This window comes from Pseudochaenichthys georgianus, chromosome 9 (assembly GCF_902827115.2).
Source record: "Pseudochaenichthys georgianus chromosome 9, fPseGeo1.2, whole genome shotgun sequence".
NCBI classification, from domain to species: domain Eukaryota; kingdom Metazoa; phylum Chordata; class Actinopteri; order Perciformes; family Channichthyidae; genus Pseudochaenichthys; species Pseudochaenichthys georgianus.
The window spans coordinates 25,629,910-25,656,744 of NC_047511.1; the positions used below are offsets into that span (position 1 = coordinate 25,629,910).

A 26,835-nucleotide genomic window follows, 5' to 3' on the forward strand; every position below is an offset into this window, starting at 1 on the left:
TGAACAAAAAGGAAACAATGAACTGTATGTGAAATCAGGAAACGTTCTTTCTTTACTGTCAATCAAATTTTTTCAAAAGAAAAAGTCTGGCCTACGGGACGTTACATACATCTACTTCCCTTCCTAAGGACCTCAGGCAAGGAGCACGGCCATATGTCCGGGTCGGGCCTAGTGGGTGTCATGTGATCCTTTTCACTGGAAACACCCATTCTGCTCTGTTACACTGACCACACCAAAGCTGATCTCTGGCAGCAAACATGTCTAAAATTGATCATATAGTATCTTGGAGTCATACTGGACTCGAACTTGACTTTTAAGAAACATATCAAGAAAGTATCCAATACCATTCAATTCAACTTGCAACATTTTAAACAAATCAGACCCTTCTTAACTGTCAATGCTGCAAAGTCATACCTCCACTGTATGATTCTATCCCACATTGAATACTGTTTTACAAACTGGTCGTTTGCTTGTGCCACAAACCTTAAACTGATAGAACAGCTGTACAAGAGAGCTATCAAGGTGTTTGACAGAAAGCCAAATTCATACCACCACTGTACCATCCTTGAAAAACACAATGTCTTGAGTTTTGACAATTTTAAGTCTTTTAAAAGTATGTGCTTTATTTATAAATGTTTACATGGACTGGCCTCCCCTCCCTTAGGGGAATTCACCCACAAAAAACACACTGGATGCTGCACTAGGTCAGAAACCAGAGGAGACTGTGAAGCAGGGTGGGAATTTCACGACGGCCACGACGGTTGCCCCGCACTTTGGCCGTGATGCCCTGTTAAAAAAAATGCAATTCACGGCCAAAGTGGCCTTTGTGCCCCTGTCAAAAGTAAAAAAAAATGTCCTGTGGTATTGGTATTTTGACTAGCAATTTAGTTAAATTGTTTCGTTTATCAACGCTACAACATAGCGTTTCTTGAGTCGGTTGTCGTTGTTGGGGGGAAAGCAAACAGCTGTTTGCTGCTCGCGATGTGCTCCGCAGCAAACAGCTGTTTGCTGCGGAGCACAGCGGGAGGGCGCTCCTTCTTCACTACAGACTATCGCGCCACCTAACCATTCTCCAAAATGTTTTTAATACCAGCGGTAACCGGCCAAGCGCCGGGCATAAAACAATCTTCTAATAAAAGAAAGTCACCGGAGGAGTTAAATGAGTGACAGGGAGTTGGCTGCAGTGCCGCGTCCTAAAACCCTTTTATAATCTATCGATTCGATTTATGATTCGAACATTATAAAAGTAGGGTAGACATGTGGAGATTATCCGGCTGAACAAAACGTGCATTTATCAAACAGGTTTGTTTTCCACAGACCTTATTTCCAGCTATTTTCCAAAACCCTGTGGAGAAATTCCATTGCTTTTTGTGGAGGGAACCAGCAGCTTACTTCCTGGTTTCAGGACGTGTCACTGGCTGCACCTCTCAATATGATGGCAATATAAACAAGGTATTCTGTCGGCTCTGTACATCAATGCCGACCTATGCTGACAAGTAAGTGAAGAGTAGACAATATAAAGGTATTGGCGAAATGTCCCAGCAGTTTAGGATAATGAAGGCTCTAATCTAATCTACTACATAGCCATTACATGTCTAACTCCTAATGACAGGAAGGCAGAAAGTGCATTATACAAATAATAATACTCATAATAATAGCAGACATTTTTTAACAATGACCACAATATCATTATTTTAATAAACCAAATATGAACAATTGAGGAAAATGAGGAAGAACTGATGATTAAAATGTTATTAAAATTATTGCAACAAATGTGTTAATTTTCTTCATTATTAGTCGATTCTTTTTTGGTGGACGAATGCTCCGGGCCAGTGGTTACAATGGTGGGGCCAGTGACAATACAATTTTACCCTTACTGTCTACCCCTGACTGACTTATGTGGTTTATGGCTGAACTTAACATATACGTTTAAGAAACACTATTGCTATTCAGCCGTTTGTAAAACGACTGGTGTTGATGTTAGTGCTACACTTTTCAGTCATGTTGATTGACCAGCGTAATTTAACCAAACAGCCTTTGTGCCCTGTCATGTGGCCTTTGTGCCCTGTCATGTGGCCTTTGTGCCCTTAAAAAAAATGTGAACGGGAAGGCCAAATGGCCTTGCCCCTAAAATGACGAAATTCCAAGCCTGCTGTGAAGTCCACGGCAGACGGACCACTTTTGGACAAAATGTCCTCTCCATTAAAGGCAGCTCATTGTGGAATAGCCTCCCAACTGAGATACGGGATTGTCCCACCCTCAATAGGTTCAAAGGTCAACCAAAAGAATGGTTGAGAAACAAACAGACGTACAATCACCGCTAAATGCACTTTATGTAGCTCTTTTATCTTCTCTTGCACTTTATATGTCGTTGCTGCTATATTGTACCGCCATGTGGTAAATGCTTGTATATGCTGCTCATGCTCTTCCTGCATATCATGTATTTATTTGTGCGATGTTTATAAATGTCATGTTCTTATATGTTGTATGTGAGGGACTACGGATGTAAATTAGCTCAAAGCTCAAATCCGGCATATTTACATTTGAAGCATTATTTGATTAAAGTGTTCATCAATGTGCATTGTCCCTGTTCAAATAAACGATTACATGAAAACATATATCCGACATTTGAAAAGTATTCTAGGTTTATCACTTATGGTTTGTTTTATACCCGTTTTGTTAAAAATGGTCTAACAAGCTAGAAAGTCAAACTCCTGTCCAAATGACGGTTACATCAAAATAAAGCACACTTAGCAAGAGTGACAGTTCTTTAAAAGACTGGAGTGGAGGAGTCCACCTCTTACATGACTTCTTGGAATCACAGAAATGACATCTAAATAATCAAAGCCAGCTGAAATAAACAGCATATTATAATTCATATTCTCATGAATAGGACAAACAAAGGGCAAGTGTTCAATCTGTTAACATTCATACAAAATTCTAATGACATTCATTTGTCAAAAGTCAATCTTCATAACACTGATTCTGGCGTCATTGAGACACGAGGAATGTAATAGCATTTTTTATCATTACACAGACCATAGTGACCAGAGCAAATGTTTAACATTTTCTAATGCAGCACACAACATTGTTGCCAACTTAGCAACTGATCAGCAATTACCAATGTATCGTGTTACCTTTAACAACTATCCAAATGAAATGAACATCTCAGCTACATTCTCACAGACAATGAAGAGCCATGAATCCAAGAGTGTTGCTCTGCTAACTGAGTCCCTGCTATAGTGAGTGAGAAATGGCTTGTAAACCAATCAACAGGCAGACTGAGAGATGATCCTACGTGATTATTAAAGAGTATCCTACCACTGTATTTTTTACAAAACGTCCAATCCCTCATAGTGTTGACACAACAAGATGCAGTCACAGTTCAGCAAAACAAGGCTTGCCTCTTCTTGTAGAACAATAACAAGGAAGATATTACTTAACGCCTATTGTAAACTTGGAGAAGAGTCTACCTTTTTCTTTATATGTGACGTCGTACAGTATTTACTCAAAACAATGTGTCTGTTCTTGTCTGTTAATATAAAGTAGGCCACTTGTACGATCAAATCATGTCAGTATCTTGGTTGATAGACCAGAGAAGCATGAATAATAACAAGAGTATTATATGGAACTACACAAAAACATCTGCTGAAGATTCCCCAGATGTGAAAAAACAACTTGTGTGTGAACAAAACATACAAATACATAGCAACACAATTCCCACGAGATACAGATACAAAAGGTATGCAGGGAAACAGAGAAAATAAGGCAAAAAGGCAGCAGAAATATGTCAGTGAATACAAATATTTCACTCTTGAGGAGACGAGTTGGAGAGAAAAGTTATCGTAAAAAGGGCAGAAAGGGAAAGAAAGTAAAGAAATGAAGGCTTCAGTGATAAATGGGTAAGAGTTACAAAGGTACAAATGCTTCTAACTTCCACTTGAAATGTAACTGACAAAACAAGCTTGGCAGTTTGACCTTCACTCAGACATACACACATTTATCGCCCTTTTACAGTCAGGATCTGCTCAATTTAATAGGCAGGATGTTGTATTGAGCTCCACAAGACCAGTCTTCAGTTTAACACATTATACAATTAATGATCTTAAGCTAAATACTCTTTGACAATCTGACACTTCAGCTCCACTTTAATGAACAGACGTCTGTTGGATACAGAACAGCTAACTCTTTGACATATAGGAAACATATTTCATACAATATAACGCTAATACTGCTTGTGTTATCCCAAGACCAGCTTATATACATTCTATTTTCAAACATAAAGGGCATTAATTCCCCCTTTCTCGCCCTGAGGAGCTATTCGTCCTGGAGACAAGCTCCAAGCAGCTGGTCAGTGCTGAGAAGGGGGCAAGGCCGGTGGCAAAAACCTGGTCTCATCTAAGAGATCGTGAGCACTAAAGTACAAATTAAATCCTTCCAGCCCCTTCACCCCAAAAACTATCCAGCTGTGTAAATCCACAGAAAACACACAAACAGCCATGGCTCAAAATTGTTGACTGGGAAAATGTGACACAGTATAAGTAGTGATAGAACCACAACATGAGGACCCCCCAGGGGCATAAATATGCGAGGACGATGAGACATAATACCTTTTAGATTACACTGATCCCTCACCGCCGCGCTGACTGCCAAAATAAACTACCAGACCTCCCTGCATCAACGGGATGCACATATCATGCAACAGCCAGCATGAAACAAGCAAGCAAAAATAATTTAAACACGACTTTCATTTTAATATCATCTATCGAACTGCAAAGTTCTGTGACACCAAATCGAGCCGTTGTCCTAAAGTTAGTTAGGAAGACTTTAGCTGTGGTCAATGTTAATTTTGGTTAACTTCAAAGTATTTCTCTATTTGACATGTGTCATCATATTTTTAGATGCTTCCTCTTGCTGCATTACCAAAAACAAACCCTCCCCCACAGCGAATGACATTCAACATGGTATTATTTAGTAAATTGACTTATTGACTTATCTTTTATACAAAGCACTTTACAATTAGCCTCACATACACCTATTCACACACACACATGCACAATTAGAGTTCAATGTATTGCACTATAACACATGCCTATGAACCTGCATCAAATGTTGGCCATATAAATATTGTTTAAATTGCTCCATTCAGCATAAACATTTGACAGACAGGTTCTAAGATGCTTAATACCATTCGGTTACAATTTTACACAGGTTGTGCCTTTAATAGGAAACACTTTTATTTATTATTTCCATTGTTTGTCAGAATTACTGCTGCAACAATAATAAACATGCCAAAACTATGTAATATAGCAAGGTGAAGAGTCTCAGAAAAACATATATCGAACTGGATGGGGCCCCAAGAAGGCCGAGCATAGACTGACCATCTCCACAAACACACATAAAGCCTGTCCAAAGCAGGGCTATTGTATTGTAAGTGCTTTGTAATGTTGTCCTACATTGATGTCACAAGGTGAACATATCACACAAATTTGAAGAAAATAATTCATACATTAACATGCTTTAGTCAACATTAGAAATAACGTACAAAATTGTAAGGACTTCAATGAACGTACCTTTTTCTTCTCTTTCAGGTCATACAAGGCCATAGTGGCAAACATGGGCTCAATTTCAATCTCAAACCTATGAAGCCAAGAAGGAAAACGGAATTAGTAATTCAATAATGGCAAAAGAGACAAATATTTAACATTCTTGTACTATGGACTTTTCCCTACACTGTACTTTTCTTTCCTATTCTATTCCTGTAAATTATTGTTGTACCAAATGTATTACAGTAAGTGACAGTACAATGTTTGAACTGAACTGAGGGTTAAAAGATAGGGGGGCTGTTGCCAAACCACTTCAAGCTGAGCAATGAGTTCAACAAAAATATTTGGCAGTTTTATGGGTTTCAAGAAGTACGAGTGAGATGAAGAGTGAAAGGCAGAGAAACTCTCTGTGTGTGTGTGTGTGTGTGTGTGTGTGTGTGTGTGTGTGTGTGTGTGTGTGTGTGTGTGTGTGTGTGTGTGTGTGTGTGTGTGTGTGTGTGTGTGTGTGTGTGTGTGTGTGTGTGTGTGTGTGTGTGTGTGTGTGTGTGTGTGTGTGTGTGTGTGTGTGTGTGTGTGTGTGTGTGTGTGTGTGTGTGTGTGTGTGTTAGAAAAAAAGTGAGTGAGACAAAATCCCATAGAGAAAGGGAGGGACGGTGTTTTCTGGAGAAGAACAACAGCATTTGCTCAGAACTCCTCCACCCTCCCACACTGCGCTGTCCGTCACATCAACTGCAAGCAGCTTTGAAACAACTACTCAAACATTTATGTCATGCTCAGATTTGACACACAAGAATGTACTGTATGATAAATGCTATGCAAAAGGTCATTTTCATAAAAAGGGGGTGTTGGAATAATTTCCCTTTAAAACAGCTAACTGTTGATTCCTTGTCCAACTTAGGGCGGCTGTTTAAATCCCCCCTCCCACAGTGCTATGAAAATGTATGACCTACTTGATTGCCTGGCATCGGATCATGATGCGGTCCCCAGTGTGCTCTTTGGGGCAGTCAGGGAGGGGCCGGATCTCCACCGCATCTTCCTGGAACACAATAGCAGAGACGTGTTTTAGAACTATTCAAAAAGAGTTATTACATTTGGACAAGCATTAGGATCTTAAGCAAGATGCACAGGTGCTTATGAATCGAGAGGAAGTTAAATGGAATGGAAAATAATTTGTCAAGTAATAACTGTTGGTGAAATTTTTCCAAGGCCCATAACTTTGACCCAGTTTATCAGTTCAAACTGTCCTGACTGAGCACACGCACCTGTAACCTTGGCTGCTGTGCTCTCAGTGTTCTGTCTCCCTGTTCCTGCCTGTTGGCGTCAGCTGATAGAGGTGTTATGATTTTATCTTGTTATGCAGCATGTTGATGATTCTCTCTGAACTAGCTAAATACATGGGTCTGGGGTAGAGTTCTTCAGAATTGACATGGCAACTCTACCGTGAAGTCAGAACCTCTGGCTCTTGGACTTGTGATGTGAATTCTACGGCCGAAGCTCCAAATAAACCATCAGTGTTTGACATCAAAGCTCCTGCTCTTCCCGTGTCTCCTTCATGAGTCGCTGACTCCCACTGCATTGCTGCTACACAGAAGTTTCCCCCACAATAACAATAAATCGAAACAATCCATTTACAGGGAATGAAAGTGTAAACTCGTGATCCTTTTTGTCATGTTGTATTTCTAAGTACCAAAAATAATTGTGTTTTTCTTTCCTGCACTATGAAGTTACTCTAATTTAACATGAGGTTGTAATGTTGTTAATATTTCACATTTGGGGAATAAAACCACACTAAGAGAAGAGTTTTATGATTTAAGGAACTCATTTTATATTAAAGCATAATGAATCACAAAAAAAACACAGACCCACCGGCTGTGTTTTTGGTACGACAGGAACCAACACTAGCCCACACATTCCCATATGCATGCATGCACTGGTTTGTTACAGCATGTGAGTACCCACCTCGTCGGCGGGGGGGTACAGAGCAAACAGCTCAGGGTGTCTGTTGCTCTGCCGGGCCTCCTGGTTGAAGCGGTCCAGCTCCTCATGGCTGCTGAAGGCCAGAAGCCCCTCCACCCTCTGGTCCGGGGTCAAACACCGCAAGTTAAAGTCGGAGGAGGTCAGTGTGCGACCAGAGTCATCACTCAGCCCCGCTAGTGTGGGGGACTTGACCTGGGGCAAAACAGAAAGAGAGGGGTAAGGGGTTGTATTCTCTTTCTAGAATATAAAGAGAATAGGGTGGGGGTTGACATTGAAAGGGAAAGATGGGGGCAATGGGGACAGACAAAGGATAAGCAAAATAAGGGGGTATTAAGGCAGAATATCCAGAAGGATTTAATTAAGAGAGACATCAAAGAAAATGGGTGCAGGGTAAGGAATACTATATAAATGGATTTTTGGCCAAAGCCTGTTTTTCCTCCATTTAAACAATCTTATTTTAATTATTGGAGTAAACTGAAAAAGGGACCAATACCTGCCAATCCCATTGTCCTTTTCCCACATGGCTTAAAATCTTCCAACCTTCTCCCATTAATTGATTACATTCAATGTTCAAAACAACTAAATGTAATTCCAGCACTTTTCCTGAAACATTAAACATGCAGGCTCCATAGTATGCTCTCAGCAGACTTAACAAACAGCTAATAGGCGTTTAGACTGTCTAGACAGTTGGCCTAGAGAGTAGAGACAATGACTGTCTCTTGTGTTTTGCCTGATCAAGGCTTACTTAATGCAGGGAACACACATCACATACTAATGTTCATGTTCTCGCTATGCTCCAGAGAGTAAAGTGCTATTTAAAAACAATTCAGCAGTTGCTTCCCTTATTAGCTGAAAAATAATAAAATGTCCTTGCTGTGTTTTCATTATGATATACATAACAACAAACACAGTGCAGGAAATATGGCCATTTAATTTTGACATACAACATGGTGCTATGAGTTACCAATTGAACATTAGCTGATCAAGATATGTAAACATAGTTTTATAGCAGGCTCAAAGAATGACTGGCAAAAATGACGGCAGACACAACAGTTCTGGAAAACATGTTTGGTAGATGCTGCATTTGTTTGACATCCAGTGACCTTACAGCAACAGCAATGATTAGGATCTGGTATGTGCACATGAACAATGTTTTGCTTCGCTCCTTGTACCTGGTGTACATTTTCCGTTCAATTTCATACTCATGCTTAACTACATTAACAGAAACCATACGTGACCACTCGGGGGAAAGGTGAGCAAAGGCAACAAATACTTTTTGCGAGCATTTTTATAATTGTCTTGTCCATTGTCTAGTACAAAAACCGACAAAGATAGATTCCCATTTAACGGTATTAACATGCCCCGATCATCATCCTGCCCATAAATTAGAGGTCTCTCGTGCTGGCACTGGCACAATATGGAATTACTCAGATTGAGCTACAGGGCAGGGCATAACCTCACTGATCCTATGCCTCATCCTGCTTGTCTCTTTCATTCCCATCATCCATCAGTCTCACATCCTAGCTCTTAAACCACAGGCAAGGACTAACAATCTTCCACCCTGGTGGAGCTACATCCTAGGGAAGGGCTCCCTAGGGCTCCAAAGGACCATCACATGAGATTATTGTGAAAACAGACTGGACCACAGAAGAGACCCAATAAGCACTGAGGGACAATAGTGCTGTTCTTCCCCTCACTGTCACTTTCTGGCATGCAGCTCATGGGAAGCCCGCAGCAGTAATAAGGGTCTTTTGGTTTGGGTGATTAACCAGAATTGAAAAGGATGGGGGTACAGGAGGGGGCTGGTGAGGCTGGGTGGTGGTGAGGAATGGCTGGGAGTGGGTGCTGGCTGGGAGTGGGTGCTGACTGGGACTTGGATTGGCTGGGACTGCTCGATGCTGGGAGCAATAGATTTAGCCAATTTGAGACAAAAGAGCTAGAGAGAGAGAGAGAGAGAGAGAGGGAAGTGAGGTAGGATGGGAACTTGGCTCGAAATAATGTCAGTCGACTACTGAGGCAGGTATCCGTAATGAAAGTAGAGGAATGAGGCACACAGACAAAAGCTACTTATATGAAAACGGTGCAGTGTATAAAGAAACAAATAAATACCACATATTTAACCACAACCTCTCACAGATTGTCTAGCTTAACACAAAGAGGGGATGAGAGTTAGTGGTTGATATTCAAATTTAGATCTGAGTGAACTTGAAAGATCCTAGCCATAGTGGATAGAGTGATAGGAATAACAAAATGCTGTTTTGTGCACTATTGAAGCACCCCCCACCCCAGTTTCCCACTCCTCCCTCACATTTCACAGCCAGTGTTGTCGTTTCTCTGAGGCCTTGATCAGTATGTACTGCCATACTGCTCTCACTTAATGTCCTTAGAAAATCTAGTATAGAGCAAAAGACAATAGACTATTTAAGTGACAGAGGTGTAATAGCTTGGCTTTCACCTACCAGCACTTGCAAAGTTCATTATTAAAGTGTTGTACCTTGCTGTTTTATTTGTTAATATTTTATGTGATATGCATCTTAACTCTTATTTTCAACCAATTTACAAAAAAGGGGAACACTATTCTTATATAGGAGTATAGGTGCTGGTAGGGTAACCACTGCTAGCACTAGCTTCACATATGAGTGAATGTTATAAGGCAAACATTTTCTATGCATTAAAAAGGGTATTTTTCAAAATGTAAATCTACTTCTCTACAATTGGACTCTTCAAATCTATAAAGTAGGGCTGTCAAACGATTACAATTTTTAATCAGATTAATCACAGCTTAAAAATTAATTAATCATGATTAATCACCATTCGAACTATGTCCAAAATATGCCATTTATTTATGTATATTGTTGTGGGAATGGAAAGATAAATGAAAGAAGGCGGATATATCAATTTAACATACAGTATCTATGTTTATTATAACATTTTTCCGCATGTCAAAATGAAAGACAACCAACACACCTATCAATCATCAAACCGTGGGGTCTTAATTCATTACGTGTTGATTTCTATCAACGGGGGAGTACTTCAGGAAAGTCGACAGAGGGGGGCGGCTAGTGGAGTACTTGTGACAACAGAGTGTGAACGTTGTGATCAGCTGTTTTAGCGCAGTTCTCCAGTGAAGGGGGGGGGGGGAGTCTCCCTCCGCAGCCGGTTGGCGTAGTTTTGGCAGTTCCGTTGTACAGACCGACGTTAACAGCAGCCCTGTCTGTGCACACGGAGACCGACTCTGTCGTCCGGTGATCTAACCGCCTTCTGGAAAAGCTTCACAAGTACGTCGGTACGCAAATGCGCTTTGTGACACAAGTGACGGTACGCATTTCAGATTAAGCACATAACCTGCGTACTAGTTATGTGCACCCCTGTACCAGAGCCATATTATTACTATTATATGGCTCTGCCCTGTACTACAGCAAAAGTATTCTCCGTCGGGACTTCCTGCAACAACACCACGCCGTTATCAAAGATGTTCTATTGAGAAGACGATCACTACGTGACAAAAGTTTTCAAACCCGTGGCTACTGAAATCAATCTTACTAACTGCTGTCTGTGCAATTTACTCCGCGCGAGTTGGCAGACTTTATTTTGCTTACTTTAACATCATTTTTCATGGTGGGGCTAAGCCATTTCTTTGTATGGGTGTAGCCTACCCCAGCCATACCCTGGCGCTGCCACTGGTGGCATGTATGGGGCGGGCCATTCTGCACATGCGTTAAATGCGTTAAATATTTTAACGCAATTAATTCAAAACATTAATTACCGCCGTTAACGCGATAATTTTGACAGCACTACTATAAAGATAATATTATAGCTACTAAGCTGTAAGAGAACTGTAATATTTTCTTTTGTTTGTTCTTACTTGAATGAAATCTACTCGGGTGATTTCATGCCTCACTGTTAACAACAAGCACATACTGTATAGAAAGATCTGATAAAACAGTACTCCTACATAGTAGCAGACTGACACAACAGCAGCAAGACCGGTCTTTAGAAATGTTGAGGACAAAAGTGACAGAAGAAGCAAAGTGAGGAATGGTTTCAATGTGGCAACGCTGCACGCCACACTGCACAAGACCAGCTCTGAAGAGGGCAACACTTCTTCTTTATTAGGTAGCAAACAGTCAGAATGTAACTGTGTGTGTTTGCTTTGTTTGTGCTTCTTACTGGCTTCGGTTGGTTGTCTGATGGCTCCACGTCGGACTCAAAGGTTTGTTTCCGAAGGAGTTTGTGTAGACCTTCCCGCTCCGAATACGCACTCCAGCCATCGCCCTGGCACCTTCACAAACACAACACACAAACACCAGGTCAAAGAAGCAGACAGCTGAACACATATAAAAAACAACATGCATGTTACAGCTGATACACCTCTGCACTTCTAATCAAACCAGATAACAACAAAAGCATTACGCAACACAGTCACAGCGTGTGTGTGTGTGTGTGTGTGTGTGTGTGTGTGTGTGTGTGTGTGTGTGTGTGTGTGTGTGTGTGTGTGTGTGTGTGTGTGTGTGTGTGTGTGTGTGTGTGTGTGTGTGTGTGTGTGTGTGTGTGTGTGTGTGTGTGTGTGTGTGTGTGTGTGTGTGTATTGCATGCAAGTGTTTGAGTGGGAGAGAGAGAGCGAGCACTACACTGTATCAGACAGGCGAGCCCAGTGTTTAATCTTTATCAGGCTCTCTCAGGCCTTGCGTTTCCTGTTTCACAGACACATTCAACTTTTGAAGCAGTTGGCACCTGTTGCAGTGTGACAGCTAAGATACCGGCGTGGGCATCTTTCTGTGATTTTGGTGATCTTAATTTAAAAATACATCAGCTTGGAGTACATCTTGGAGTACTATTTCTAAATTGTATACTCCAAATATAGATCAACCTTTGTAATGTTAGGGTTTCTATGTGAAACCAAATGGCATGTAAAGCAGCTGCTCTTCTGAGAGTCCTAAAAACTCACTCTGTAACTGTTGTGTTTATTCACAGCAAAATGTACCTTCTCGAGACCAGAAGCCACGGCTGAATGTAACTTTTGACGCAGTCTCTCACATGAGGATCCAACTCCAGTCTAAGAAGAGAAGGACAAGCAGGATAAGAAGACACACATTATCATGCAGACACAAGGGCAAACATTCTTAACGAAAATCTTTGAATTCCTCCTCTATCTTAATCTGTACTCATGGTCAAGGTGCGGGACAAGTGAATGCTCAGAATAAGCTAAGGGACAGCAGAATAACTTTACACTGACAACACTGAAGGCATTTACAAAATGCCTCATCTGAGATTGTAACTTCTTCTTATTCTGCAAATTCATATATTCTCCTAAAAACTTAGTGGACATAATTTGTATTTGTACACCTGATGTATGCCAAATAACAAAATCATTTAGCTATGCTTCTGATCCTTTTCCCTATTTCGTTATTCCTGATTAAGTAACTTTTATGCATCTTTCTGTTCATGTTTTTGCCAAGAAGCTCGCCATCACTCAGATTTCAAGTTGGTAGCTGCACAGTTTGAAGATGTCAGATATCCTGTGACTCACCCATCTTCAGGGACAGAGTGTCTCGCAGTGCGGCACTCTTTCTCCACCTGATCCACCTTCAGGTCATCCTCAGGGAAGTCTCCAAGTTCCTGCATCAGGGTAGAGTCTCCACTCTTTAGCTGTGACATCAGGAATTCCTCCAGGTCTAAGGGCTCCACTGCTTCATAGGACTGAGGCTGCAGAATAAAGGGATGGAGGAAATGAAGAATTAGGACACACAGCACCAAATACTATGATATAATGAAGCTTTGGGTGATTATATTTGTAGTTTAAAAGAGTTAAGTGGGTGAAAAGGAAGTTGGATATTAATTATTTACAAGGAAAGCATTAATGGCATAAATCAAGGCATTGCTTCAGATTGGTCTAAGGAGGTTTAGGGTAAAATATTTGAAAAATGTGAAATAGATGAATTAGTTTGGGAAAGCTTAATGTGAGGAGTTTTTACAGTCCACATAGTAAAGAGGCAAGGACAAAGAAAACAAATGAAGAGAGGAAATATGGGACCAAACAAGTTGAATCATGACTATTTTCCAATACATCTTACCTGTAGAGGTACAAAAGATTGGAGCACAATCGCAAATAGAAACTAGAACAAACTTGCGTAAGACAGCAGGCTGAGTTTTTTCTATGAACCTATTTTTAGGCAGAATATATTTCAGCCCCCAATGCTCCAGCAGATCAAAGGCAAAGCTGTAATCATTTGTATGTACAGTAACAAAGGCTGACATTGTCATTTCTCATTTGGGTCTTGGAATCAGTACATTTTGTTCAAATCATCAGTGCACTCATGAGACAAACTCCAAGGTGCACTTAAAGGGGAGGAACAGACAGATTTGTTGTCATTAGGAAGAGCTTGCTGAAAAAATAAAACAACTGATGAGATAACGCCCGGCTGGCTCCACAAAAGGGACCTGCATGGAGCAGGTGTTTCTGTGAAGAGTGCCATCAAACTGGGCAGACCGATCTGATTACAGTCAGAAGGTTGTAGCTAATGTAGCTTCAGAATAAACTTATACCACAATACAATTATGAAAGATTTTCGAAATGACTATAATTACATGAACATACAGGAAGCATTGTATATGTTGAGCTACTTCTGGAGGACAGAGACGATCCAGGCACTATCCAAAAAGAATAATACACCTTTTTTAATCTTGCACAGGTATTTGCATGACAAACAGGCAGTGTGTGAAAGACTGAATGTAAAAGAAAGTGTGTGTACGGGAGACGGAGAGGGGAAAAAGAGAAGAATACAGAGAACGAAACAGGCCAACAGCAGACACACATCACATAATATGAACACAGAGAGGGGGAGAGATGACTACAGCAACACGATGAGTCACTGCAGTACTCAACTTTTAAAAGCCGAGCAAATTCCATTTGCCTACAGACATGTTTTTGCACATCAATTCACCCTAAGGTGTATCTTCTCTGCTGAGCTATCAAGAGCCAATTGTACCACATGCGTAAGTATTAGCATGCAACACAAGAACGAATACACAGACAGCCAGGTGAACCAAATGTATTATTATTATGTTAAATGACAGGTCTGCACTGTAGATGAAACCGACCACTCCCTTATATACAGGAGGCGTAAACCATAGTGCCTCTCTCCTGGCAGTTAGGTATTTCCTAATTATTTTTTTTTTAACATTGGGGTTTTTTGTGCTTCTACATGCCTCGTAGTACCAAAGAGGAAATACAAATAAATCCTGTGTTATTCTGGATGTTCTTTTAACTGTTCATGGTCATGGCTGTTGAAACCATGTCAGTGTCTTCTTAAAATGAATAATAAAATAAACAAAACAAAAAAAGCTTTCCCTGGCCTCACAGTTCAAACAATCACTGTAGCATGGCCCCTTTTTCTTGTTTGGTATGGAGGCTAACAAAAACAAATGAATGCAAATCTATGCATGCCTCTGATCAGCGCCTGCTGCTCTGTGGAATCATGAGAGTTGCCAGCAAGAAAACCACCTCTCCTTGCCAAACAACAGCCATCATCTTATTGGTCATTGGTTATAATAAAAGTGATGCCTTTGCAACTATTTAGGGGAATGGTGTTTTTTACCTGTAGGAAGCATTGTAATCAACAACTAAGACAATTCTGTGCAGACTCACAATAAATAAATAAAAATACAAATCTTTAAATCCAATTCCTATTTTAAAATCCATGCACCTACCAACATCACTGTTCTCAAAGACATTGGTAAACATTAGCAGGGACGGAAAACAGACATGTAAAGAAGTCATGAGAAACAAGATTCTTTCAAAATGCAAACCCATTTGACTTCAATCACAAAGTTAAAAGACAATTAAGATTAACAATCATCTCATTGTCTGAATAAACTACAGTTGAACTCATCCAGAGATTGTAGACTTACCCTGCTTTAAACGGAAAACTGCACCAAAAAAAGGAAGCGTACAAAATGGCGCACTCCGGATATAGGAACCTACAGTGTGCACCTACTGACGCTGAATGCTTTTTGTTGAAACTAAGCCACAGCGCAGTGCACAGATCCTCTTTGAAATGATGCTCATATTCCTAGAAGCTAGGAACTTCAGCAGATGTGAGATGAAACAATGGCATTACCAAAAGTGGAAGAAGGGTTTATAGCGAATCAGAATGAATGTTCAAGTTGAGTCTGACTTTTCTAACCCACAAAATGTTTTGACAACAGTTTTGTAGCGTTCAGGCAAAGTGCCTTGCATTTCAGAGTTGAAAGGGGGAAACCACAAGACATTAGAGGAAGTGACATCAAGCGAGGCGTCCCTCCATCAACCGGTGTTTCAACAGACAGGAACTGAAACTACAGACACACACAAATGCTCGCTGCTTACACACACACACACACACACACACACACACACACACACACACACACACACACACACACACACACACACACACACACACACACACACACACACACACACACACACACACACACACACACACACACACACACACACACACACACACACACACACACACACACACACACACACACACACACACACACACACACACACACACACACACACACACACACACACACACACACACACACACACACACACACACACACACACACACACAGGCACTGCACACACGCTAAAAAATAACTTAATCTCTCAATTTGTATATTAAACCGAATACACGGATCAACTTTTCTCTAAATATAGCAGGAGAGTAATAAAAAGGGAGAATTGTGGTAATCAACAAAGTGATCCGCGTCACAAGTGAAGCAATAAACATCCCTCCCTCATCCATGTGCTAGACGTGACTGCTGAATAATGGGAAACTATCATCCAGGAGATTATAGTATTAAAATCCCTCTCCCGCATCCCAAATCCAGCCATAGTAAAGATGTGCTTGTGTAAGCTGCAAGGTAAGCAGGCCCCATCCAGTGCCTGTCGGTAGCCAAGGCACTGACCCATTTCCCAAGCAGGTTAAAGATTAACCCTGTTGCATGCTGCAAGCTGGGTGGGGATGGACGGTCCAAGTGCTCCTCCTCAAACCCTGTCAGCTGACAAGCTCAAGGATCATCACTGGGTAAGTATCGAAAGGCTTCGGCTCAGTTAGTCATGCACACAGATATGTCAGGAGACTTAGTGCCTAAGAGCTTTAGTAAACTTAAAATGAGAGATGTAGGGTGGCAGAGAGAGGAGAAATGTGAGGGAAAGACAGAAATAGAAAAAAGCAGGAAGACAGACGGAGGAATAAAAGAATGTGGGAGGCGGAGACAGAGGTTCAGAGGGTAACACGGAGAGACTAAGAGTGCAGCGGTAACAAATCCCTGCAAAGGATTACTTTGCATCATTCTGTCTGCTTGCTTAAGGGAGCAGGAACACTCACTGTCTGCTAGGATTCAACTGAGGAGGCAAGATAACAACTGTAATATGATGCAACCTTCTGCAAAAACTAAGGAATACTTGGATTTGAATCCCTGCTAAATCAAAGAACAGGAAGTGTCAGCCAAGTTTTAAGAGAAGCATGTGAAGTCATGACAAAGTCCTCATCTATTGTAAGAGGAAGAAATACTCTTCCTGAAAAACACAACTAAGCTCTTTGGCAGAATTGCAGACAGCTGTTCTTGCAAATGCACTAACTTATGTTGTGGCAGAATTTCTGATCCAAATATAATCTTTGAGACTCAGAGACATCACACTGAGTCAGGCATGCTCAGCACTAATGACAGCTAAGAGGATGTGAAGAAGATATGCTTATATCCTTTTGGTGGTGTAAACATAAACACTCACCTTTGTGAGGAACCACTGCACCTAGCCTTACATCATTAAGTGAAGCAACATTATGTAACAGTTTGCAATATAAGTCTGCTCACCTTCTTAAACAAACCTTAAAGTGGACCAATCATGCTATATTACAAAACATGTCTGTGAAGTTTTTTTTTCAAAATACCAAACAGATCACCCATTGTAGCCATCCCTCATACTGCTCAAACCCCTGTTTTGAAGCCCTGTTAGAGAAATGCAGATTATGGGTCCTTAGCTTGAAAACAAAAAGAAGAGGAGGCGGAGCTAATGCCTGATCAGAATTCTACCGGAGATAAAGTTAAATTTGGTTGTTAAACCACGTCAAGGATCATTTCTGAAACAGTATGGAGCTCAAATGCTTTTTCTCTTGCAGGTTTATCACAAGGCGAGTTCTTTTTTTATTTCCTGCTTTTTAAACACATGTGCTCTCCAGTACAGGTTAGCTCTGAGTGTTAGCAAGGCTTGCTAATGTAAACAAAGACGAGATTACGTCCAAAACACGTCAGGCATTGTTTCTGATGGCAACTTTCTGTGGGTCCGCCACCAATTATTCCGGGCTGACGTCAGCTCGGATGGAATCTGTATCCGCCCGTTGTACACCCGTTTATAAAAGATTTGGGTACGGAGGAAAAGAGAGAGGGTTTTATTTTCTGACGCTGCGTGAGTTCCCCGACGCACCGGGGACACATATTTATGTATAAAAGACATCACAAAGTGCATTTTGCATGATAGGTCCCCTTTAAAATGTTAAACAGCAGCATATGCTACTATGTGCATAAAAAAGACATTCACATTTTTACGTTATTGGGTCAAATAATCCTCACATTGCGTGCTTTCCTTTCAGAAACCTGCCTGTAGCTGATGGCACATGATGCAAATAACAGATAATGCTAGGTGACTGTGAACATACCGTATACTGTATCATGTGACAAATACCTACTGGACTAGAATAACTTCATTCAAAAGCCAATGTTTCTCTTGAAAGCTCACCATAGTTAGGTACACCGAGGCCGAAGCGTTGGAGCTGGTTCGGCTGTGTTGAGAAACATTGTTCCCTCCGAAGTGTCGTCTGATCTCAGCAGAAGAGTGTCTGGAAAAAACATGGGAACAACACATACAGATATATAAGGGGTTGTGTTCAGGAGGCAGATGATACTAGTTATTACACCAGGATGGCATAGTTGTGGGTTTAAACTGTATTACTTCTAAACATCTACAACCTCATGGAAAACCTTTTATACAATTCCACAGACATGCACACAGTGCATCTTAATGAGAGATGCAACACTAATTCCACCATTGTTACGACTCTGATTAGTTTAAATTGGTCTGTCATGGTAATTGCATTCAAACTGTTGTTCGCTTCTACAGAAGCAAATCTCTGCTCAGTATGTAAAGGCTTTGTGATGCTGGCAGCCATAAAGGCAGTGGAATAAATATGGTGTCGTGATTTAAGGGTCAGACTGAGCAGGAAATCAACATGACATAGGAATGGAGCAGTATTCAAATATATTGGGTAGTTGTGGGTGTGTGTGTGTGTGTGTGTGTGTGTGTGTGTGTGTGTGTGTGTGTGTGTGTGTGTGTGTGTGTGTGTGTGTGTGTGTGTGTGTGTGTGTGTGTGTGTGTGTGTGTGTGTGTGTGTGTGTGTGTGTGTGTGTGTGTGTGTGTGTGTGTGTGTGTGTGTGTGTGTGTGTGTGTGTGTGTGTGTGTGTGTAGCCCTATTCAAAAAGAAGGGAACAGAGGATGACAAGAAAAAAGCCAGAGTCTCAATTTGCTGCCCACATGTCATCTCAGTGCTAAGTTGAGCTAGTACACGGTCTTTCTTTGTAAATAATCTACCATATCATTTCAGCCGGACCAAACTCTACACAATGACTGCTTTATTTTCTGCTGTTGAATGATGAAAGGCTAGTTTTGTGTGTATGAGCATGAGTATGTGTGTTTGCCATTCGTGTCTGTATGCTTTAGTTTGTGTGTCATTAAAATTACTCATATTTGTATTTCCGCATGTGAGAATGTCAAAAACAGTTCACTGTAACATTGCCACGCAGGGGAGAGTTACAGGGGAGAGACTTATGTAAGTGGGTCACATTCCCCAGCGCTTCCCCTGTGGTCAATCTCATGGGTTCATTAAGTCCCCAAAGCCATTGTTACGACAGCCCTGTTACTAATTACCACCACAAACCATAAACGCTAGTACAAGGGAGAAATACCATCCCAGCATGTCTGAACCAATGAGGTGGCATGAAGCATGTAAAGCAGGGGTGGCAAACTCAATTTCATCGCGGGCCACATTCGCATAAAGGTTGCACTCAAAGGGCCGGTTAACTATATAATTATATAAATATATAATATATATATATATATAAAATAATGTATTATATATTACATTATTGCCTCTGAATTGGATTATTATCGGATAGGATAATAACTTAGTAATGAAAACTACGTCTGAAAGCAGAAGTCCAGGGCAAATAATTGCAAGTCTCTTCAGTGCGCATGTCACAAAACGAGATGCATTGTGGGACATGTAGTTTATGGGCAACCTGCTTCTGTAAAGGGACATGTAACCGTATAATAAACGTATTATATTCTTTGCCAGCTCTTGCGGGGCCACATAAAATGAAGTTGCGGGCCGGATTTGGCCCCCGGGCCTTGAGTTTGAGACCCCTGATGTAAAGTCTGTAGAACAGCTTTATGCAACCCTCTGAAAACTCATATCATGTGTGTTATGAAGCAACACAAAATCACCAAAGCAGGTGCTTTTTGGAAATTACAGTTCAATCTAAAAGACAATAATGAAGAATACAACACTCTCTGACATACATGCACATTTTCTTTAACAGGATTCCCTCCCTCCCTCTTGTCAATCCCATAACATGCTGAGTCAACACAATAACTGAATGCCAGAAGAGGTTATGGCATGGGTGGGAGAGTATACACATTTACACAAAGAGCAAGGTCCAGAAGCAGCACAATTGTGTTTACATACGTACATAGCTGCTTCATTGTCATTTAAAAATCTACAATGATGCAACAATATATACAGAAATGCAGAACAATTCTAATGTGTGCAAAAGCTACTGTTACTACATCATTCTCCATATATAATTAACCGTAATTAAGTAGTCGACTGCCGAATGAAGGAGTGGCACAATTGTACAAATATCCAGTACACTCACACAGCACATCATTAACACCCAATTTTTACAGAGATGTCTAAAAGGGATGTGCTTAGTAACGCTTAGTAACACTTAGTAAGGCAATGTGTCAAATCACATAAACCTGTGGAGATTAAAGAGGCTGTAGGTAAGGAACTAAAGCCCAAGAAAGCTTCAGGTCAACACAAAGAATGACACTCCTCACAGCTCCATCTCAGCAGGTATCTGGGGAGGAGTTATCGACAGGCCAGAAGTCTGACTTCTGTCTCAGACTCCCGTTTGGTCAGATTAGTTTTAGAATTTCTCACTTTGATTTGAGAATGGTTACTGGCCAATGGCTATATATGATGATATACACTGCTGCACACAAGAATGCCTTTTCTTGCTTGAGCTAATTGTACTTGTACCCAAGGCAATTTAAACCCTGTAAAACTTTCTCATAACTTTACTTCAAAAGAAACAGGCCCTACCCTGTGTGTAGACAAAACCCACAGCCACTTCACCACTAATAAGTGCCCTCCCTCTTTATCTTTCATTGCCACTAGAAAGACAAAGCTCAAAGCGTCATAAATACCAACACATACTACAGAATGTTTATATTAAGGGATGTTTGAATACACACATGCATCCACATTCTGACTGCTTAAAGGTGGGGTAGGTAATTTTGGAGAAACCAGCTTGAGTGTGCTAGAATTTGAAAATACACAGCCGGAAAAAATGTGCCACTTCCTTACAGAGCCCCTCCTCCAACACACACAAACGCACACATGACCAATGAGGGCATGAGATAAGTTTGTGCACAGATGGAAGGCTGACAGGCAGGTAGGCCATCCAGTTATTTTAGCCGGGCAGGCTCAGATGATTGGTCGTGCTTTTTACAGCACCACGGCTTCCACAGATGATATTTTTTATGGATTTGTTGTCAAAGCACTTAAGATATTCATTGCTATCGGGATGTTAAGAGCATTCCATGAAATATAACAAAAAGTGTATCTCGAGCCGGTTTCTCAAACTTACCTACCCCACCTTTAACAGCACTAATAGAGAAACAGCTTGTCACAGCACAATACATCTGTCATTCTCCTTAAAATGCCCCTGCCTCTGTGTTTTTGGTTACATAAAACCAAAGCGGCTTCTGTCATAAAAACAAAGGAAGAGCTTTGGATGTTGGTGATTCTGGTGAAATAATAGAAAAAGCAGCTTCTAACATAAGCCTTGAATAAGACCGAACAAGTCAACATTTCTTGAAATTGATCAACCCAACATACTTTAAATAATAATTAATATTTGACAGTCAACAAATCCTACAGTGCTTTTGCAGAGAGACTACATAAGTCAAGGTCATTGGTTAATAAATGTCAAGAAGACTGAATAGGAAAGGTTCAGTGGAAATGAGTATTACAATATTGTTTTTAAACAGATCTGATTCAGTCTGTAAAAGCAGCTGGTAATGAAGTTGACTGCATTGCTCTTGAAAGCAGCCTCAGGTCTGTGTGGCTCATCAAGGCACTGGGCTTAGGATCTGACATCTCTGAGAATGACCATAGTGGCATCCCCCATGAGGCATGTTGCTCAACACCAGCGTGAGGATGATAAATAAAATGTGATCAGACCCAGCAACAGTAAATCAGTGTAGGCTGCAACTTTAAGCTAACTGCACAAATAGTACATGTTTCATCCTGAATCCCAAACATATTAAATGTACGATTCTAATTAAGGGAAATGTGTGCATTTCAAAATACTGTTTGTCACTATAACATGCTTCAAGGCCTGGGGATCAATGTGAAGCTCTGAAAATCTATTGCAAAATGTCCTCTGACATTTATATTGAAGTTATCAAGCCAGCATTCATCAGTTTGAATACACGCTTGATGCCAATGACTACCATTTTCCTTGTCTTTTTTGATTAAATATAATTAGAATAGGTAATCAACACTGATGAGGACTGCACTCTTTAAACAGCTGCTACCAGGAAATCCCTACCGACAGCAGACTCCAGCTACGTATAAATCAGGGCTGATGACACATTTTTGGCACTAATATCCTGTTGTCTGTATGCATAAGAGCCCAACATAATTCATAACATGAATATCAATTGCAGCAAATACAGAATTGCTTTTTCATGTCGAAACTATTGCTACAACTAACGATTAAATCTGTCACACAGTGCTAATTAGATCATCCTGATCAGACAACATTGTCCCTTATTCAAAGACAAAGAGGAAGGCTAGAAAGCTAAATATGTTTTTTGTTAATTATAATTTGGGATGAAGTGTCTTGCCCAGGGACACAACGACATGCTGACTACAGTGGGGTTTGAACCTGTGACCCCCTGAGCCGAACACCTACGGACAACCCACTACGCCACACGCCCCCAGGTTGCTTTGTAAGACCCTACCACTTCATGTTTTTATGAGACGTTAAACATACCTCTAATCTGTCAGCAATCCTTTAGACTTGTTAGAGAATCATTTAATTGAATATCATCAGCTGCCAAACAGCTGTTTCATGTTCCTTAGACATTACAATTATACACGGCAGCATGCTAAAGAAGTATTGTTTTAAAGGTCTCCCAGCCAGGAAGTGTCAATGTGGCTTCGAGATATAAAACCTTTTATCATCCCCTCCCTATAGAGAGAGGCTGGCACGTCATGCTGTCTATGGCAGACCTGCACTTGCTGTGTGTGCATAATGGTTTGTTCCTTTCAGCATTTCTCAAATAATTGTCCAAGCAGTATTCAAATTGAATTCAGCTGTAAAACCGCAGTGGCATTCTTCTCATGGCTATATTTCTGATTAATAGTACCCCCCAGATAACAAGATCTATAATTGTACTCATGATTATCGGTATTTACACCTCATGACGCAACACCTTGCCCACATGCTGCTCAGCCATGCAGTCTACAATTATCCTGAGTACCATCATTATTAGTGGGCGGCTCCTTTAACTTCTGCTCTCCCCCATATGTCCTTAATCCCTCAGCTGAGCCAAAAAGAAACACAGGAAAACAGAAAGTGGTGTGGTGTTCATGAAAAGAGGAAGAAGACCAAAGGGATGCCCCCACAGCGTGTCTCATACTATCATATGTCTCCAGACGTAATGGGTCTTACTGCTATCAGCACCATCACGGCTTCCTGTCAAAGGGAGGCACGCACAAACACAGAAGTCATTTAGCAGGACTCAGGTCAGAGGCGGCTTGGCTTCATGCCAGAAAAAAGTGACACAACTTGAAACAACTTCTAGCTGAGTTTGAATGCTTTAACCCTGATCATTAAACGTTTTTTTAGTAAGCTATACATCTTTTTGACACCCAACTGACCCCATCACTAGATGGCCCACCAACAGCCATGAGGGTTAACAGATGTCATTAACCAGAGCCCACAGGAAATCAGATGTAACTCAATCTGGATCCCTCTGGCTCTTAGGGGTATTGAACGACAGAGGCCCCACGTCCACAGCTGTTCTCACACCTGCTACCATATGCTAGGACACAATCACTGTGCTACCTTTTTTACTGACATATTCTCCCACATCTTCTCCATTCCTCTTTTTGGGTGCTTATGAAGAAACCCACATTTCATGATATAAAACTGCCATGAGCTACAAAAAAAGTGAAGCGAAACCCAGAGCGACTAATTGTCCACAGTGTGCAGGATCTCCTTCACACTCCATCCTCATAGAAAGATCGAGAGATAAACTCTTCATGAGCACATAACGAATATATAGGGCTCGATATAACAACGTGTCACTGTCATTATTAACCCTGAAGCAGCAACACCTATACAAATATGAGATGAGTGTGTGGTGTGTCTATCACCAGGTTTCCCGGCCTTGAACATATTGTTTACTTCTATTTCAAACTGTTGAAATGTTCCTCTTTTTCTGTGTGAGGGTTTTTGTTGTGTCTGTTGCCATGATTATAGGTTATTTCTATCCATGGAGTAATGTTTAAAATAGTCTGACTAATGCGTGTATTCATGAGTTTTCAAACTACATAAATTGGGGCATATAGTGGCCTATAAGGCAAGGCAATTTTATTTATATAGCACTTTTCAGCACGTGGCGATTCAAAGTGCTTTACAGATTAAAAGCAAACAACATTTAAGAACAAATACAGCACAAATACATTATTAAAAAGGCATTTAAAAACAGGCATAATAAGCAAAGGTAATGAAATAAATTAAATTAAATATAGGTAGACGCTGACCATGTCATCATAACAGAACACGGGTTGGGCCAAGTGTTGCACATAATCCTTCCTCTCTCTCATCATCATCATTTACTGTCACCTGTCAACTGTCCACCATAAAAAGGTTAAAATGATTACTCTGATAGTATTGACTGTCTGATCATTTCTATAGCTTGCACTACCTTGCATTTATGTTGCTACTGCTTAGTCAATATACAACTGTGTTTTCTCCCTACAACTAAAAATAGAAGAATCACTGTCAACAGAGTGAACTACGTCTGTTGCATCATCACTTACTGGCTTTGCTGCTACGCACTTTGCAGCCACTCATTCCACAACATCATGCTTTACTACAGCACAGCATTTTCTAACCAGCCCGTCTGCTGTCTCATCACTGGATTCAGGCTGTGACCCAAGATCCTCACATCTCTCAGCAGCTGAGCTCAGCTCTGCACAGCAAGAGGATCCATGATTTCTCCATAAGAGTCAAGTGCGTTCACTTTGTCGTTGTTCTGGATATGTTATTTTCCATGAAAAAACAATTGAATGTGTTGAACTAGAGCTGAAATTATCAGACAGCTATTTAGATTTAAAGGTAAAGTTGTACGTTTTTCAGAAGAAATGCTTGACATGTGCTTGATTCAGCTTTTCAATTGTGAGGATTTGCTCTGTTTGGTATCGTTCAATTGTTTTGGTTCTACAACAACTACAAAAAACAACTATTAAATATATGTAATAGTTGTTGTAGGACCAAAACAATTGACAATGTCAGCTTGAGAACTGTAATAATGTGGTTGGTAGTCTTCAGTGTATTTATAGATATTATAGTAAAAACTATTAATAAAGAGAATAGCTAAAAGATTCATCAATAACTGTCTATACTTGCATCGTTACAAACCTTTAACAGTGATCGTTCAAACTCATAATGCAAAAAAAACATTATTTTTCATTCCAAATACAAAGGTTAAGTTAGTACACTTGTGAGGGTGTGTTGCTGCAGAAACAAGGAAACATATTTTTGGTGGAGTGGTTTAGAGATATTATCAAATGGTGATTAAAACTGTGCTTCCTTCAAATACAAGATGTTCAAGACATCAAGTTTGACCAGTCAGCCCTGGGGAAGCTTTATTTGCCTTTACAGCAAAATCATAGGAAGTATTGTATTTGTTTGAATGACTTGTACTACAGAGGAGTCATTGGTTGGTACACAATAGACTTCCATGAACATACTTCCTCCACACCTGGCCAGTGTCACAGCAGGAACTATGACCACATCGCTTCGTATAGCAGCTCTAAGGACTAGTTAGACCTTTCACACCACAGGAAATGACCATTATAGAAACACCAGATTCAGATTCGTCATCGTCATGAAAGGACTGATAAAATACAGATGCATTCAGGCTGGATCATATGGCTGCCACAAGCACCATAAGTTAACTATACTCTGTATTTATGTTTTAGATAAAGTTGGAAACAAGTTGGAAGTTAACTATCCTTTATGCTGCCTTTTTTCCGGGACAATGTGAACTAACCTGCCGCATTAACATTCACAACATGTGGCTGCCTGCTCCCCTGTGGAATCCCCTCCGACTGTCAGGGCCGAGCTCCCTCCCTCCTATCTCTCCGGGGAGGTACTAAGAGTTCACATTCACTCCTGAAACTCAACTTGATACTAAAACCACTGGAGCTAAGCTACGGGACGTGTTTACCTGTTGATTTTTAGAGCAAAAGCTCTCCGGTCTGCGCTATTCATTGAAGCCATGTGAGTGTGAAGTCCGGTTCTGCTGGCTCCGGTGTGTTCCCGCGGTCAGCCCGCCTCGCTGTCACCGACGCGCCGCTCCTTCTCCTCGCTACAGATCCACTGTCATGTCAACACTCATGTTGCTAGCGCCGCGCAGCTTTCCTGGGTGTAAACTTCCGCATTTGATTTGAGCCATCCCGTGGAGAGAGAGAGAGAGAGAGAGAAAGAGAGGGAGGGCGGGAGAGAGGGGAGAGGGAGGGGATGATGGGACAGTCTGGATGAGACACGCGCGCTCCCTCGCTGCCGAGTTAAGCTTTTCGGTTTATGGAGCAGGCTTCTTCTCTATCTCCCTCTCTGGGGTGTTAGTAGGCTTAGTAATAGGAACTTTCAGAGGTGGGAGAAGTTCTCAGATCTT

General features: G+C 40.9%; 1 protein-coding gene across 3 annotated transcripts in view; it reads right to left on the reverse strand.

The window, feature by feature from the left end:
- The window catches only part of dock8 (dedicator of cytokinesis 8), a 61,526-nt gene extending 34,955 nt beyond the window's left edge, over positions 1–26,571 (reverse strand). For 2 of the 3 annotated variants that reach the window (XM_034091963.2, XM_034091964.2), the window contains exons 1-8: positions 26,389–26,571; positions 18,319–18,418; positions 13,054–13,229; positions 12,508–12,579; positions 11,694–11,805; positions 7,506–7,715; positions 6,497–6,582; positions 5,574–5,640 (exon numbers count right to left, since the gene is read on the reverse strand). In XM_034091963.2, the coding sequence (XP_033947854.1) occupies positions 5,574–5,640; positions 6,497–6,582; positions 7,506–7,715; positions 11,694–11,805; positions 12,508–12,579; positions 13,054–13,229; positions 18,319–18,418; positions 26,389–26,441 (876 nt within the window). In that variant the 5' untranslated portion in view covers positions 26,442–26,571. Of the gene's footprint in view, positions 1–5,573; positions 5,641–6,496; positions 6,583–7,505; positions 7,716–11,693; positions 11,806–12,507; positions 12,580–13,053; positions 13,230–15,434; positions 15,708–18,318; positions 18,419–26,388 lie in introns of those variants that run through there. The other variant, XM_034091965.2, reaches the window with a different exon arrangement.
- Between the last annotated feature and the right edge of the window lie 264 nt (positions 26,572–26,835).